The sequence below is a fragment of the Vulpes vulpes genome, chromosome 2, assembly GCF_048418805.1.
Source record: "Vulpes vulpes isolate BD-2025 chromosome 2, VulVul3, whole genome shotgun sequence".
Classification (NCBI taxonomy): domain Eukaryota; kingdom Metazoa; phylum Chordata; class Mammalia; order Carnivora; family Canidae; genus Vulpes; species Vulpes vulpes.
In genome coordinates this window covers 80,304,949-80,323,071 of record NC_132781.1, presented here as the reverse complement: position 1 = coordinate 80,323,071, position 18,123 = coordinate 80,304,949, and the positions used below count along the sequence as shown (strand labels likewise).

The following is an 18,123-nucleotide window of genomic DNA, read 5'->3' as shown; positions in this document are numbered from 1 at the left end:
GCCGCAAAGTAAATTTTTATTGTCTCCTACCTCTGCTCGACCCTCATAGTAGGTTAACATGGACTTTGTTAGCACAAAAAGTCTCTCTTTGTAGTTTAAGGGCGATGTCTTCTTTTTCTGCTGTGACCTTTTAATAAGAATCTCTTCTAGAATAGTGTTAAAATTCATCTCGGTCTTCTGATCACTCTGTCTCCTGCCATTGAAGATCCCAGTATTCTAAAGTGAGAAAATAAACAGTTGAAATAAAATGCAACATCTTAATTTTCCAAAGCTATTCTCATTCCAAATTACCAAACTAGAATTTACCCTCACCACAGCTGGAGCTAGTGAATGTTAGTCTACAAACCAGGACTAAAACTGCCCAGGGCACAAAAGCTCAACCTCCTCTTTATCCCCAGGCTTATCCTGTTCTTCCATCTCACAAGAAAATCAAATCACGGATTGCTGTGATGATGAGTCACTCCTTTGTACCTTCCCAGCATCCCTTAGGTTTCTGGCACATTCTTCTGCTATCTGACTGCAAGGAAACAAGCATCTCGGATGAAAAAGTACATTTCATCACCTGCTCAGCTGATTTAGGCTGGTATTTAAATTCCCTCAGGATCCTGGTACACAAAACAGATGAGCACATAGACCCAGTGGACGTGTGAACACAGTGAATTTCCACAGTGGTGGATATGAGTCAATCTCCAGCTCTGATAAGAATGTAATCTTGATCAAACATCCTAGTTGCCAGAGCCATGAGAATGTTCTCCAGTGTCTACACCATGCTCCATAGTTCTCCTTCCTATGGCTCCTGTCTCAATCTCAAGAGAAAAGGAAATCCACCTGGTCACAGCTAACCTACTCAGAGAAGAACCTATCTGGACAAGGTCCTCAGCCCTATATTTGGATCCCCACACGCCGATGAAGCCTTTTAAATTCAACAATATTTAGGTATCTGAAAAACCCAAAAATACTCAGAAAAATACATTAAGATTTTTATTTGGTAGAAATTGAATTGACAACAGCCTTTCTTTTCTTCCTTTCACCACACATTAGAGTCACTATACATCAAACCATACAGGTAATAGGAGTCACGCGAAGAACACAAGGGGTTACCTGGGAGCACAGCCAGAGCCTTGACACCGAGTTAGCCACTAGAAATGCTACCATCTCCACATCCAACCTGATGCCTTGGAAGAACCCTGCAACTCCCTATTCCCAATCTCTCATATCCAGTCAGGACCCCCGTTTCTGTAAGGTTACTTCACAACAGTTTAACCTCTGTAAGAAAGAACTTGCTTATAATGAAAACTCTATACAAATGTTTACTATAATTATTATTTTTTTTAATTCCACTACCTTTTTCCTAGCTCAGAGCATTATAGTCTGGACCATGGTAGCAGCTTTCCAACTGGTCTTTCTTTTCACAAGCTCTTGCCTCATTTTGTTCAAATGATTATACCCCTCATTCCTGCTGGATCAATCTTCAAAGACACTGCTTGCACCATGCCAGTTCATTCACCAGAAATCCTCAATGCCTCCTCAGAAGCCTCCCTACCACCTGTAGGATTAAGTTAAAATTCCCATACTGACACAATCACAATCTGTCTACAACCTATCATCCAATCTTTTCTTCCACTGCTCTTCAAACAGTTCCACACCCAGTCAAAATAGTTGGCATGAAAAGTCCACTAGCTCAAAACTCACTTCCTCGATGAAGGGTTTCCTGATGACTACAATTAATTAAATGCCTTCCAATTCATGCCCCATGATCCCTGTATCACTTATCATAGAGCTCATTATAGTCTTCCATATTCTACAGCAATTAATGTACAGTTTTTAACTTTCACCTAGATTTAAAGCTCCTAAGAAAATAGTTCTCAACCTTAAGTGAACATTAAAATCACCTAGGGAGGGGCACCTGGGTGGCACAGTCAATTAAGCATCCAACTCTTGGGATTCAGCAATTCGGTTCAGGTCATGATCTCAGAGTTGTGAGATTGAGCCCTGGGGTGGACTACACACTCAACACGGAGTCTGCTTAAGACTCTCTCTCCCTCTCTCTGTGCCCCGCCCTTGCCCTCGAGCATACTCTCTCACTCTCTCAAATAAATAAATCTTTTTTTTTTTTTAAACATTTTTTTTAATCTTTATTTATTTATGATAGTCACAGAGAGAGAGAGAGAGGCAGAGACACAGGCAGAGGGAGAAGCAGGCTCCATGCACCGGGAGCCCGATGTGGGATTCGATCCCGGGTCTCCAGGATCACGCCCTGGGCCAAAGGCAGGCGCCAAACCGCTGCGCCACCCAGGGATCCCTCAAATAAATAAATCTTAAACAAATAAATCACCTAAGGAGATGTTTTGAAATGTTCAGGCCCCACCCCAGATATTTTTATTCAATTGGCCTGGGGTGGGGCCCAGGATATTATGATTTAATGTACAGGTGGATATGAGAGCCACTATCTTAAAGGAAGAGATTGGGCTCTCAAACTAACTATATATTTATACAAAGCACTCTTTGTATTTATGGTAGCCTCTCAGTAAGCAGCTGGATGATGGACCCAATGAAGCCATCATTATTCTAAGAAGTCATAGAAAAAAGCTCTTGCTTCAGGGAAAGCTGTTGTTCTTTTGCATCTCAGTTGGTCCTCCTTATTCTAAATTAAAATTTTCGTACTTTTTTTTTTTCTGAGACACTGGTTGACATGTAAATACCACTTCAGAAATCATCTTTTCATCTTTGTACAACACATTTTTAATGCAGGTTGAAAACGACAATTCAAAGAATGGATTGTTAAGCAAAAAGCAGGCTATGCCCTGGAAAACAGGCCATATGCAAACATGTAGTTCCTAGGCCAGGGAGTAATACAAGAGTTACCAAATAGAAGGTAGATTTTTGGAAGGCGGATATAGGGTGGTTCATCTGGAGTTTTAGAAGCAAAAGATCTCAACATCCAGGAGCAGAAGAAAATACATCATGTTAAATGCATTGAAAAAAAAAAAAAAGCCCCTTATCTGACTTATAGGAGATATCAGTAGTCTTACAAAGAACACACTATTTGAGTTGAAATAAGTGTTAGCCATCATCTATCTTACTCATTTTGCAAATTAAGAAGCTGAGGTTTAGAAAAGTTTAGCAACTTGCCCAAAGTCACACAAACCAAGACTAAAAGAAAAGTCTGGGCAGCCCGGGTAGCTCAGCAGTTTAGCACCGCCTTCAGCCCAGGGCCTGATCCTGGAGACCTGGGATCGAGTCCCACGTCAGGCTCCCTGCATGGAGCCTGCTTCTCCCTCTGCTTGTGTCTCTGCCTCTCTCTTTCTGTGTCTCTCATGAATAAAATAAATAAATAAAATCTTTAAAAAAGAAAGAAAGAAAGAAAGAAAGAAAGAAAGAAAGAAAGAAAGAAAGAAAGAAAGAAAGAGAAAGAAAGGTCTCCTGGCTCCAAGTGAAGGGCTCTCTCTACCATTTGATACCATACAATTAAAAGCTCACTGTTGTTTTAATAATTCATTGTTTAATGGTAAATCCTGGCTAAAGGAAATTATTGAGGTCCACAGAGGTAAAAACAAAGGAAAATTCTCCTCATATAGACTTCCAGCTAAAGATAGAGGGTTGTATGTGCACAGTAGCATTAGCTCCCTTCTGAAATCCCATTAAATCAGTCCTTTGTTGTTGTTGTTGCTGTTGCTGTTGTTGTTGTTGTTGTTGTCATGAAGAAATTAACTCTTGTGGAAATAGAAAACAGGACAAGAGATAACAACAAAGTTTGGGAAACTGATAAGCAAATAAACATGTGGTAGTTCCAGCTGCAAGGAAGCCTAGAAACAACCCAACTTATGCTGCAAAGCCTCCAAATAATTCAAGAATCAGTAGAACTTGGTGTGTCTGTAAGTGGTGGTGAAGAAGACTTTAAACAAAAGGATTGTTTTCAGGTCTGTATAAGAAACAGGCTCCCCTCTCCTGTGCCACATTATAGCTAGGTGACTAATCCTCCCCAATCCTAGGAGAAAATTGCAGGGTTATTTTCCGAAGGCTATAAAACAGAAGGTCTCTATCCTGGGAGAAACTACAGTTGAGGTGGTACCTCATACTGCAAAGGGGGACTTAAGGAAACCTGTACAAGCATATATACTCAATGTTGAGACCACTCAGCTCTCTTCTTCCACCTGACTCCACAATACTGGATAAGGACCAGACTAAGAGGAAAGCCCTACAGATACAGACACAGGAGAGCTCCTGTGGCCAGAAATGGCCCAGCCAGATCACCCTATAGGAAGTCAGCAAGTGCCACCCACAGCACAAAGCTTCCAATAGACTTTTGGAGCCTAATTCTTGAATGAGAGAAGGCCAAAAATCACCAAACTAAGGAAAGATTCTAATATGAATTCAAAAAAAAAAAAAAAAAAAATAATATGAATTCAAGGTCAAACAATAAAAGGGGGGGGGAGCAACTTGTAGGAAACAAAGACTGCAGAGAAAGAAAATGCTTAAAAAAAGAAAAGTAATAGGGGCAGCCCAGGTGGCTCACCGGTTTAGTGCTGCCTTCAGCCCGTGATCCTAGAGACCTGGGATTGAGTCCCATGTCAGGTTCCCTGCATGGAGCCTGCTTCTCCCTCTGCCTGTGTCTCTGCCTCTCTCTCTCTCTCTCTCTCTCTCTGTCTCTCATGAATAAATAAATAAGATCTTTTAAAAAAAAGTAATAAAAATTAAGGGAAGATACTGTGTACATGAAATGAAGTGAGGATACAGCTAGAATAAAGAACAGAGAACAAAAAAAGAGGAGCATTGGCAAAAAAAATAAAAATAAAAAAAATAAAAATAAAAAGCTCAAAAGAAGGAGTAGAATATAATCTCCCAAGAAATAAAACTAAAAGCAAAAAATATATATATACAAAACTGGAGAGGGGATATAATAAAATTAGAGGACCCATCCGGAAAGTTCAGCAATTGAAAAATAAAATAAAAAGGAGTTCCAGAAAGAGAAAGCAAAGAAAACTAGTGTAAAAACTAATCAGAGAAGAAATTTAGGAAAATTTCCCCACAGGGAAGGTTATTTTCAAATTAAAATAGAACCAATTCAAGGCACAACTCAAAAAATTTCAAAACCATGGAGACAAACAGAAGATTCAGCAGGCTTAAATGTAGGTTTCATGGAAAGGCTCACACTTCAGAATGGCAATCATCAGGCAACATTGGAAGCTGGAAAATAACAGAGAAAAATGCCCCTCCAAATTCAATCTCTAACCTAAAATTCTATGCTCAGCTAAACTACCAATGTGGTAATAGGAGAGAAAAGACACTTTACAAATATGCAAGGCTTTACAAAATTTCTCTTTTTGCCCTTTTTAAAAAGCGACTTGAGGGGTGCCTCTGTGGCTCAGTCGGTTAAGTGTCTGCCTTCGGCTCAGGTCACCATCCTCGGCTTCCCCTGCTCGTGCCCTCTCTCTGTCAAATAAATAAATAAACTCTTAAAAAAAACAAAAAAAAAAGCTACTTGAGAATGTAGTCTACCAAAATAAAAAGTAAACCACAAAATACCTGGAATCCAGGAAACAAAGGGTTCCAGCACAAAAGAGAGGTTAAGAAGGGGGCACCTGGGTGGTTCAGCCAGTTAAGTGTCTGCCTTCAGGTCAGGTCATGATCTCAGGGTCCTGGGATTCAGCCCTGCGTTGGGCTCCCTGCTCAGCTGGGAGTCTGCTTCTGTCTCTCTACTCATGCTCTCTCCCTCTCTCTCTCTCTCTCTCTCAAATAAATAAATAAATAAATAAATAAATAAATAAATAAAATCTTCAAAAAAATTTTTTTAAAAAAGAAGAAAGGTAAGAAGAATCTCCTGGATGATGGTGAAGGGACATCCTAGGATGACATTCAGCTGCAGGCCAACAGAACACTCAGGCCACACTAGATCAAGTTAGAAGGTTCTGGAAAAAAATTCTTCCAGGATATGAACCTGAAAGCACTGGGAGAAGATCTGTAATGAGTTAGTAAAACTTAGCCAACTTAGGAACATCTGGGTAGCTCAGTGATTGAGCACCTGCCTTCAGCTCACAGTGACCCTAAGGTTCTGGGATCGAGTCCCTCATTGGACTCCCTGCAGAGAGCCTGCTTCTCCCTCTGCCTGTGTCTCTGCCTCTCTCTGTGTGTCTCTCATGAATAAATAAATAAAATCTTAAAAAAAAAAAAGCTTTGCCAACTTAAAAAAATAAAATCAATGCATCCCAGTGAAAACAAAAAACTGCAGAAATGGAAAAATAATCATTCTCCAGAGTTCATAATAATGTAAATAATAAATAATATTCTTCTTACTGTTATAAATATATTGAGGGTGAGTGCAGGAAATGTGCTCGTGTGTGGGTGGGAGGGTAACTATGAAAGAGCTGTATTCTCCATGGTACTAGTAGGAAGTTAATAGATCATACCTCAAACAGAAAAAGCAAGAAGTAGCAACTGACATATGTTACTTACAGATGGACAGTACAAAAATATTATTAAAAAATAAGAGTGATTGCCTCTTAGAATGATTGGAAGATGGCAGTGTAAAGGCATGTGTTCTCTACTCTCTTCCCCTAAAAAAACTCTATTAAAACAATAAAACACGAAAACCAGAGGAAAATAATCCCATCGTCCAATGAACAAAAAGATGGTCTTAACTCCAAACTTCAAACTGTGAATACATATTCCTGAAATACTCTGAAAAGTGGACAAAATTGGGAAGACGGCTACATAAATTTCCCTAAAAATAAACATCACTGTCCTAAAAGGTCAATCTAATGAAATTTTCACAAGATCAGTGAAATCCAGAGAGATAAGCAGATCATGGGAAAATTAGGAAGTATCCCTACAGAATGACTATTTATACAGAAAAATAAATAAAAATTATTATAATCACCATTATCAAGCAAAATAGTATTTTGCCATGAGTTAGTACTATTCTAAGCACTAAGCATTTGTGATGGATTAAGTCACTTAATTCTTTCAACAAACCTTCTCCAGTAGGTACTATTACTATTTATATTTTACAAGTCACATTGTAAGAATAAGAGCCAGGTTTTAATACAGGCAGTCTAACCACGGAGCCTACTATTAACAGAAGGAGAGGGAGAACCAGGAAAGAGCATAGTTAACAAGTCACTTCTAGCCTCCTAGTTTAGAGAGATTGCTAAAAGTAAATTACTTCAACAGAAATAATTTATGGCTTCCAAGGCATCACTAAGAGAGAGTGCACCATCTACTCAATTCCAAAAACTGAAGGGAAATGTGCTGAGTGAAGGAAATAATTGGTTTGATAGTCTAAATTAGAAAGCAAAGATGAAACAAAATTTCAGAGTTCCCCAGTTTACTCTCCCAGCTATTCTCCACAAGACAAAGAGCTGACCCACTCAGAAGTAAGAATCACGGGGTGCGTGGGTGGCTCAGTCAGTTAAGTGTCTGCCCTCAGCGCAGGTCATGATCCTAAGGTCCTGGGATTGAGACCCACGCCACCACCACCACCACCACCACCACCACCACCACCGGGTTTCCTGCTCAGCAGGGAGTCTGCTTCTCCCTGTGCCTCTCCCCCACATTTGTGCATGTGTGTGCACATACTCTCTCTCTCCCCCAAATAAATAAATCTTTTAAGAAAAAAAAAAGGAGAAGAATCACAAAGGAACCAAAGCTAGGTTACAAATATCTGCTTAAATACAAGGCAAGGCAGAGCTGCAACATAAGACCCTTGTATCTGTCCCATTGGAGATGAACAGAAGAATGCTATTCTCTTTACCCTGGTTGCTAACGATTAAAAGTTTAGAAGACTTAAAGAACAATTCTAAAATCTCTGTGGAACCATAAAAGACCACACATAGCAGAAGCAATCTTAAGAAGAACAAAACTGGACTCATCACACTCCTTGATTCCAAACTGTATCGCAAAGCTGTAGAAATCCAAACAGCATGGTATTGGCACAGAAATAGACACAAAGATCACTGAAACAGAATAAAGAGCCCAGCAATAAACTTACACAAATATGGTCAATTAATTTACAACAAAGAAGCCAAAAATATACAAAGTGGAAAGGACAGTCTCTTCAACAAATAAATGGTGTTGGGAAAACTGAAAGGCCAGATGCAAAAGAATGAGATTGGACCACTGTCTTACACCATACACAAAAACTAACTCAAAATGTATGGAAAACTTCCACATAAGATCTGAAACCATAAAACGCCTCGGAGAAAACACAGGCCCTAAGCTCCTTGACATAGGTCTTGGTAATTTTTTGGATCTGACAAAAGCAAAAGCAATAAAAGCAAAAATAAAGAACCAAGACCACATTGAACTAAAAAGCTTCTGCACAAAAAAAGGAAACCTTATCAACCAAAGGAAAGTGCAGCCTATTGAATGGGAGATAATATTTTGCAAATTGTAATTCCAATAAGGGGTTAACATCAAAAATATATAAGCAACTCATACAACTCGATAGGAGAAAATCTGATTAAAAGCATGGGCAGAAGATCTGAATAAACATTTTTACAAAGAATACATACAGATGGCCAACGGGTACATGAAAAGGTGGTGTTCAACACCACCAATCATCAGGAAAATGCAAATCAAAATCACAATGAAATGTCACTTCACACCTGTTAGAATGGCTATTATAAAAAAAAATGAAAATAACAAGTACTGGCAAGGACATGGAGAAAAGAAAACTATTGTGTAGGAATGTGAATTGGTTCACCCACTATGGAAAACAGAATGTTGGTTCCTCTAAAAATTAAAAACAGAACTATCACATGATCCAGCAATTCCATTTTGGGGTATTTATCTAAAGAAAACAAAAAACACTAACTCAAGAAGATATATGCACCCCCATGTTCACTTCAGCATTATTCACAATAGCTAAGACACCAAAACACCTAAGTGTTCACCAAATGATGAAGAGATAAAACTGTGGCGTATGTATATATACAGTGGAATATCACCCAGTCATAAAAAGGAATGAAATCTTGCTACTTGCAACCACACGGATGGACCTCAAGAGCATTATGCTAAGTGAAATCAGGCAGAAAGAGAAAGATAAATATCATATGATCTCATTTATATGTAGAATCTTAAAAAAAAGAAAAGTAAAGAAAAGAAAAGAAAGAAAAGAAAAGAAAAGAAAAGAAAAGAAAAGGACCCATCCCAAGCCCGTAGATACAGAGAACCCACTGGTGGGGGATGGGTGTGGGCAAAATAGGTGAAGCGAATCAAAAGCTACAAAGTTTCAGTTATAAAATAAATTAGTCCTCAGGATATAATGTACAGCATGATGACTATAGTTAATAATGCTCTATTACATATTTAAAAGTTGCTAGAGAATAGATCTTAAAAATTCCCATCGGGAAAAAAAAAATGTGTAACCATGAATAGTGATGGATGTTAGCTAGACTTATTATGGTGATCATTTTACGACGTGTACAAATACTGAATCATTATGTGGTACAGCTAAAACTAACACAATGTAATGTACTCATTACACTTCAATTTAAAAATTTTTAGATAAGTATATTTTTAAAGTTTGGAAAACTTAACACATCACTCATTGAAGACCAATATTCCAAAGTAGACAACAGGACCTGTCACTGTTTCATAAATGAGAAACCCAAGCCACCAAGAAGTTATATTTTTTTGTCCAGTGTTGTAAATCTGAGTACCAGACTAATGGCTCTCAATTTCATGGTCTGGTAATTCCAGCCAAAAGATCTTAGAACCTTTTTCATCATGAAAGGTTCTGAGAAAAAAAAGGATTTTTTTTTTTAATTTAAGTAAGAATGTACTAGGACTGGCCATCCTAATCCATACAACTTTTCATAATATTTTTAATCAAAGAACAGAGCTGCTAACCCAGAAAGGTAGTCAGAGACAGACGAAAACAAAGGTGATTATGAGTTATCAAATGATAGGATGGTAAAGAGCCCAGGAAACAGGAAACAAATAGCCTAGTTACCAGAGGAGGGAAAGGATGCACTCTTTACAGGGAAAAGCAAAGAGTGACTTAAGGTCATTGAAATTCTCATCTTATTAGGTTGAATCATGAAATGGCCAGTATCCAGCAGTATTTCATCTACAAAATCATCAATATGATGCAATTCAATCTAATACTCGCTGATGCCCTAAGGTTAGTAGAGCACTAAGCCCCCTGGTTTCAGAACTTCATCAGAACACATTGCCTATTATACATCTCCTCGTAGGTTTGTGACAAGGTTTCTATTTGTGATTTTGGGGAAGCAGCATGAATACACATCACACCGACATCCATCTGAGAAATCAAATACTCTGCGCCTGCCAACAGGATCTGTAGGTTTTATTTCAGTTCCAAAGTACCTAAAATAGGTAGCTATTATACAAGAACCAGTGTAACCATGTTCTCTCCTGCAAGGTTTCATCTCAGCATAAGCCCCGATTTCCTTTTGTAAAAGGAGGAATAAGTAGAAGTAATACAAGCAGAAGGGAAAAAAAATGTTAGGGACGCCTGGGTGGCTCAGCGGTTGAGCATCTGCCTTTGGCTCAGGGCATGATCCCAATTCGGGGATGGAGCCCCACACTGGGCTCCCTGCAGGAAGTCTGCTTCTCCCTCAGTTTCTCTGCCTCTCTCTCTGTGTCTCTCATGAATAAATAAATAAAATCTTAAAAAAAAAAAAAACATGTTAGGATGACTTCAATCAGAATAAAGAGTACATTCTCGGCTCCCCATTTAACAAGACAAATTGGATCTATTCCCAGATTAGGCAACACTTGAGCTCTCAGAAGAAAGCAACCCTCTGTCTTCCTAATCTATTAAAAGAAGGCCCCCAGACAACCTGTATGTTCTTAAAATCTTAACTATTCTCCCTTTCAGCCAGCTGACATGTAGTGGACTACACAGTTTTGAGTACTTGACCTACTGAAGCTGAACCAGTGAGGAGGAATCCAACCATCAAGACATCTAGCAGGGGTGTCTGGGTGGCTCAGCCCGACTCTTGATTTTGGCTCAGGTCATCATCTGAAGGTCATGAGATGGAGCCCCCATTGGGCTCCGCACCGGGCGTCGTGCCTGCTCAAGATTCTAGCTCTCCCTCTCCAACCCCTCCCTTCCTACGTTCACACTCTCTCTCTAAAAAACAAAACAAAACTAGTAAAGCCATAATCACCTAGTACTAACAACATCTAAAAGGAAGGTAAGAGGAGACTCGATGGGTGAAAAGGCAAGAGGCCAGCTGACTTGCCTCATCTCTCCTGGCAATCCCACCCCAGCCCACTGCCATGTGGTGGATGATTAAGGCAGCAGACTGGGGCAAGGGAACCCAGAAATAGACTAAACAGGGCCACACTAAGGACAGTTCTTGCGCTCTGTCCATATCACACTGATATACGCATTAATCTAACACGCACTCCTTAAGAGAGGTTTGGATCTCACATTGTAGTTTCTTCTTGTGGTCTTTGGCTGTAATGAGGTGGGGAGCCTCCCCACTGGAAAAAAAGAAGGAAAAAAAAGAGAGATAAAAGGAGTAATGAATAGAGAAAGACGTCTTGAGAAAAGAAACCATGTGCGATACCTCTAAGCACTGAGAAATATAATTACTATACAGGAGATTCATAGTTAAGTGGTTCTAGAGAGAAGGAGAAATGGTCGGCACATGAAAATATTCATTAATCAGCTTGCCCATGGGCCTCAATCAAATAGTCCTTCCATGGTACTAGGTTCTGCTTCTTTGCTGGTCATTCTGTCTCACTGAATGAGGAACTCCAACAGTCAATAATATCAAATATTCAAAAGATGGGGGTCTTCAAGAAGTCAATAATGGGAGTGATGGTGGAGAATTGCTTTTTTTTTAAAGATGTTTTTATTTATTTATTCATGAGAGACACAGAGATATAGGCAGAGGGAGAAACAGGCTCCCCGCCGAGCAGGGAGCCCAATGTGGGACTTGATCCCAGGACCCCAGGATCATGACCTGAGCAGAAGGCAGATGCTCAACTCCTGAGCCACCCAGGTGTCCCAGTGGAAAATTGCTTTAAACATACTCAATGCCACTGGCAAATGAGGACCTTGCAGTTATAGTTAACTTGTAAAAATATGAAATGAAATGAAATGAAATGAAATGAAATGAAATGAAATGAAATGAAATAAATGAAATGAAACAACAGAAGTACCAAAACATGATTTAAAACTAAAATGCTAAGATACACCGTGACAGGCTATCTCTTGCATCCTCTCTGCCCTACTCCCTCGCCCCCTCCATTCCATCCTTCCTGGACAGATGGGCTAGAGGTATTTCCCAGCCTTCTCTGTAGTCAGGTGTGGCCATCTAAGTTACAGCCAAAGGGATGTGTGCAGAAGTGGTAAGTGGGCCATCTTCAATTTAAACACAAGCTACTTTCCCTGGATTTGGAGCATTCTCTACCTTCTTACAAGCTGGCACATGCACGTAACAAACTCAACTCTCCTGAGGCATTCAAGACATTTTGCAGGTCCTTAAATGACTCCATGGAGCAGCACTGTCCCACCAACCTAGGTTCACTAACCTACTTTGGCAAAGAGGAATATACTTCTATTTTATCTTAGAAACTATATATATATAACGGTTTCTCTGTTATGGTGGCTTAACTTTGATTCTACTCCACAGGCATACCTTTGTAAAAACCAATAAAGCTTTCTCATGCTTTTTTTTGGGGGGGGGGGACGCCCTCCTTAGAACTGTGCTGATGGGGGATCCCTGGGTGGCGCAGCGGTTTGGCGCCTGCCTTTGGCCCAGGGCGCGATCCTGGAGACCCGGGATCGAATCCCACATCGGGCTCCCGGTGCATGGAGCCTGCTTCTCCCTCCGCCTGTGTCTCTGCCTCTCTCTCTCTCTGTGACTATCATAAATAAATAAAAAAAAAAAATTTAAAAAAAAAAAAAAAAAAAAAAAAAAAGAACTGTGCTGATGAATTCAAATATTAAGTGGTCAAATTTTTGGCTGTGCATTTTCATCGGATAAATTATCTCAAGGAAACAACTAATACTTGATTCACACTTTGTTCTAAGACTTAGCAATTATAATCTAAATGGTGCCACACATGCTTTCACTTTATTTTTCAGGAAAAAGTCTGAATCATAACAGTTTTTTTTTTCTTTTACTACTTACTATGTTATGTAACTAGTAGATTCACTATAAGCGACAATACTCTGGCACTGATTCTCCTCCCATGAGGCATTTGCTGATACCCAACAAATGTTTCTCTTTCTGCTTCTTGCTGCTTCAGAGGGAAATAATCACCAGTAGAAACAAGCCATAAAATAGGTAGATGATTTTTAGCACCTTTTACTAGGAGAAAACGTGAGAATTCTTTTAAAAAGTAATTTGGAAGTTATATATAAATACTCAAATACCAGTATGTGTTCCCTCGTTGTGGTATCCTAAATTGTTTTTACTATGAAGCATTCATCTGTGTCAATTTATTCTTTTCTTATTGCATTCAATGTTTTTACAGAATGAGAAAGTTTCTTAACAGAAAGTTTCATGGGGACACCTGGGTGGCTCAATGGTTGAGCATCTGCCTTTGGCTCAGGGCGTGATCCTGGGGTCCTGGGATTGAGTCCCACACTGGGCTCCCCACTGAGAGCCTGCTTCTCCCGCCTGTGTCTCTCATGAATAAACAAAGTCTTTAAAAAAAAAAAAAGTTTCATGAACAAAAGCAGAGAGAGATTAAGGAGGACCCAAGAGATTTTAAAAATCTTCGGAAACATCTTAGCCAGCTGAAATGTAAAGGATGACTATGGCAATGGTGATATGAAGCTTTGCTGGTAAGATCTGTCTGGTGACATTAGGAGTTGATAATATTAAGATAGTTAGGTTGTTTTAGAGTTTTCTGAAGTGTGGTAATGGTATTGCGATTGTATTTTTAAGAGTTCTTATCTTTAAGAGACACATACTAAAAAATTTGCAGATAAAATAATGTCTGTGACTTGCTTCATAATCGAAGGGGAATCCCAGGGTGTAGACAAAATAAAATTGCTCATGAGTTACTAACTATTGAAGCTGAGTGAGACATACGGAGTTCATTATGCTATCCTATTTTTGTTTGTGTTTGAAATTTTCCACCATAAGACATTTCTAAAATATTCTTAAGGAAATAGCCCGGTTTTCCATGTGCCTGTTATCCAACGCTTTGCAACCGGGTAAGAAAGAGAAGAGAAAAAGGTAAAAAGAGGAAGAGAAGGAAGAGAAGGGAAGGAGCGGGGAGAAAAATAAGAACCAAACAGACAAATAGAAGCCGAAAAAGGTGAGTGGGCTCTTCTTCCTCTAAGATGTTATTGCTTCCTATAGGTAGCTCATCACAAAAGCTTTTCCACTGATTCCTTGAGTCAGCAGGGCCCCATGATAGTATAATGTGATACCATTTCTTCTCTGAAAAACAGGAATATGTGGTCTGCAGCAGCCAAACATAAAACCACAGTCCACGCAACATTTGTCTTTGTTATAACTCCTCTCTCTTCTCTATTTCCACTCCTTTCCCCTGTTCAAATTTCTTTTTTTTTTTTTTTAGTGATATCTCGTTATTTTTCCCCCATTCAAATTTCATGGAGGCAGAAGTTAGCTTTCCAAGTCTACTGCATGATAAGAGGAAAATCCTGTACAAATTAATGAAGTACCAAAGCACAGCGAGCAGTCAGGTGAGTAAACTCAAATTGCAGCCTTTTTGTAAAAGAATCCTCAGAGGGGCACTGGGGTGGCTCAGCCAGTTAAGCGGTTAAGCGACTGCTTTCAGCTCAGGTCCGTGATCCCAGGGTCTGGGATGGGGCTCCACGTAGGGCTCCGTCCTCAGCAGGGAGTCTGCTTCTCCCTCTCCCTGCTGCTCCCCCTGCTTATGCTCTGTCTCTGCCAAATAAATAAATAAAATCTTCAAAAAAAATTATTAGAAAGATCACAACAGTATCACAACTGAAACACAGAGCACACTAAAGGAAGAAGGCAAATTTGACCAGAGAAATATCTACCCTTGGGGGGTTGGGGTGACTGGGTGACAGGCACTGAGGGGGGCACTTGATGGGATGAGCACTGGGTGTTATGCTATATGTTGGCAAATTGAACTCCAATAAAAAGAAATTTTAAAAAAGAAGAAGAAAAAAGAAATATCTACCCTTGCTTCTAAAGCTTGTGGGGCTCAGTTAATGGGGAATTCCCAAAACTGAAATGCCAAGTACTCTACACTTGATCTCTACAAGGAAAATTAGTAAACCGATAAAAATGCTAATTTCAAAGAAAATATTTTCATACATCACTTGTAACAAATAAAAACTATAAACCACATTCAAAAAGTATTGTGAATATAAGTCATGTTCTAATGATTGTTTGAAAAACGTCCAGGGATCCCTGGGTGGCGCAGCGGTTTGGCGCCTGCCTTTGGCCCAGGGCGCGGTCCTGGAGACCCGGGATCGAGTCCCACGTCGGGCTCCCGGTGCATGGAGCCTGCTTCTCCCTCTGCCTGTGTCTCTGCCTCTCTCTCTCTCTGTGACTATCATGAATGAATAAAAAATTAAAAAAAAAAAAATATTTGAAAAACGTCCAATGACCGTTTTCATATGTCCTATCTCTAATAAATTGATCACTGATAATATACTTTCCTGTTCTTTGCTTTATCCAACATCATCATCATCTGGCCCATTTGTGATATTGTAATGAGGCAGTTTTAGAAACAGATGCAAATTCATTGACACTCCTCCCATTGAGAGTCAGGGTCTACATCTCTTCCCCTTGAATCTGAGTGGGTCTTTGACTAATATAGGACAGCAGACAGGATACAATACGATCCCTGAGGCTGGGCCAGAAAAGGCCAAGTACCCGATCTGGCTCTTTTGGACTTCTTACTCTGGACAGTTCATCTTGGAATGTAGCCACCATACTGAGAGAAGCCCCTGCCAAGTGGAGAAGCCACACGTAGGCGTTCTAGTGCTTAATTCCCACTGAGCCCAGTCTTCTAATCATCCTAGCCCAGGAGCTAGGCAAATGAGAGACATAACTCTCAGATGATTCCAGCTCCAAATGGTCCAAATCATCCCCAGCTTTCAAGTTTTCCAAGAAAAGAGATATTATGGGGTAGACCCAAGACATTCCCACTGCACTGTCCAATTCTTAACCTACAGAATCTACCCATGTGATGAAACGGTGGTGATTGTGTGTCTGTACAGTTCAAGTGGTTTGTTATATAGCAACAGTTAACTGGGACATATATATACCATATCATTCTTGACTACCCCATTCCCTCATTCCATTCATCTCTAATCTGTCAGCCTTCTTCCTTCCCTTAGAATGTTTCCTCTTCCTCACTCATCCATCTTTTTACCATTCTCGGTTCATGAGCTAATTTGTCCACAGGAACAGTTTTAGACATTCATGTAATCATGCATTCTGACATTTATAGCACAGTCATAATGTATGAGGAACTATGCATTACAAAGATGAACAAGACATGATCTTTGCTCTAGGGAGGCAGGCAGGCATAGGAACAAGTGACTTGAAAACAAAAAGCCACAATATAGTCTGTTAAAGGCTAGAAAAGTGGTACGGGCAAAGAGTTTCAGGACACAGCCCCCAGAAATCGTTAATACATGATCACTGAAGGGGAAACCATTACCCCTCTTCTAAGTATTGTGGACCACTTCAATAAAGAAATGACATACGAACAGGATTTTGACAGTTGGCTAGAGATACATCAAACATATGAATAGAAGTAGATACTAATGTTTGGCCTTTATGATGACTTTCACATATAAAGCATATAAAGATTCTTTCCTAAAAATAGTTTGACGTTAGGGGTGCCTGGCTGGCTCAGTCAGTAGAGCATGAGATTCTTGATCTCGGGGTTATAAGTTCAAGCCTCATACTGGATGTAGACATTACTTTAAAAATCTCTTTAAAAAGTTGTTTGATTTTGATAACTATTAAGAGGAAATACAAGTTAAAAATGGAGGGTGTATGGGTGGCTCAGTCAGTTAAGCATCTGACTTTTGATCTCAGCTCAGGTCTGCATCTCAGGGTCATGGAGTTCAAGCCCAGGGCTGGGCCCCATACTGCATGTGGAGCCTACTTAAAAAAATTTAAGGGACGCCTGGGTGGCTCAGTGGTTGAGAGTCTGCTTTCCACTCAGGACATGATCCCAGGGTCCTGGGATTAAGTCCCACATCGGGCTCCCCTCGGGGAGCCTCCTTGTCCCTCTGTGTCTCCACCTCTCTCTCTGTGTCTCAAATAAATAAATAAATAAATAAATAAATAAATAAATAAATAAATAAAATCTTTTTAAAAGATGTTTTAAAGTTAAAAATGGCACGTGTTCACTATGTCATTCTCAAATTTTATAGTGGCTCTCCACCATGAGTTTTAATTTGGGGTATTTTGTTAATGTAGAAAAGAAGTTAAAGAGAAAATAGCCCTAGTTATGGAAGAATGACTTTTTTTTGAGTATAGATGGAATGCAATGTTATACTAGGTTTAGGTGTTAAACATAGTGATTTGACAAGTTTACACATTATGCTACATAAGTACAGCTATCATCTGTCACCCCACATCACTATTACAGTATCATTGACTATATTCCTTACACTATGCCTTTTATTCCTATGACTATTCACTCCATAAGTAGAAGCCTATATCCCCCACTCCTGACTTCACCCATTTTGCCCAAACCTTCATTTCTCTCCCCTCTGGCAACCATCAGTTTGTTCTCTGTATGTTCAGGTCTGATTCACCTTTGGTTTGCTTATTCGTTTTTTTTAAAGATTTTATTTTTGTTAAGTAATCTCTATACCTGACGTGGGCCGCAAACTCACAACCCCAAGATCAAGAGTTGAATGCTGTACCAACCGCTCCAGCCAGGTACTCCCATTTTTGGGGGGTTTTTTGTTTGTTTGTTTTGTTTTGTTTTTTGGTACTCCCATTTTTATTCTAGATTCCACTTATGAAAGTATATGGTATTTGTCTCTCTCAGCCTGACTTATATCACTTAATATAACATCCTCTAGGCCTGTCCATGTTGTTTCAAATGGCACAATCTCATTCTTTTTTATGACTGATAAGGAATGACTCTTAATTATACAGATTCTTCACTTAACAGACCAGATGCCTTCCAAATACATGGCTGAAAGATTAAAATAAAATT

At 39.6% G+C, this 18,123-nt stretch overlaps 1 protein-coding gene across 2 annotated transcripts in view; it reads right to left on the bottom strand.

Moving 5' to 3' along the window:
• The window catches only part of TEC (tec protein tyrosine kinase), a 130,813-nt gene that overhangs the window by 82,135 nt on the left and 30,555 nt on the right, over positions 1-18,123 (bottom strand). Inside the window, exons 1-2 of one of the 2 annotated variants that reach the window (XM_072749047.1) lie at positions 307-357; positions 31-216 (exon numbers count right to left, since the gene is read on the bottom strand). In XM_072749047.1, the coding sequence (XP_072605148.1) occupies positions 31-168 (138 nt within the window). In that variant the 5' untranslated portion in view covers positions 169-216; positions 307-357. Of the gene's footprint in view, positions 1-30; positions 217-306; positions 358-18,123 lie in introns of those variants that run through there. The other variant, XM_026016533.2, reaches the window with a different exon arrangement.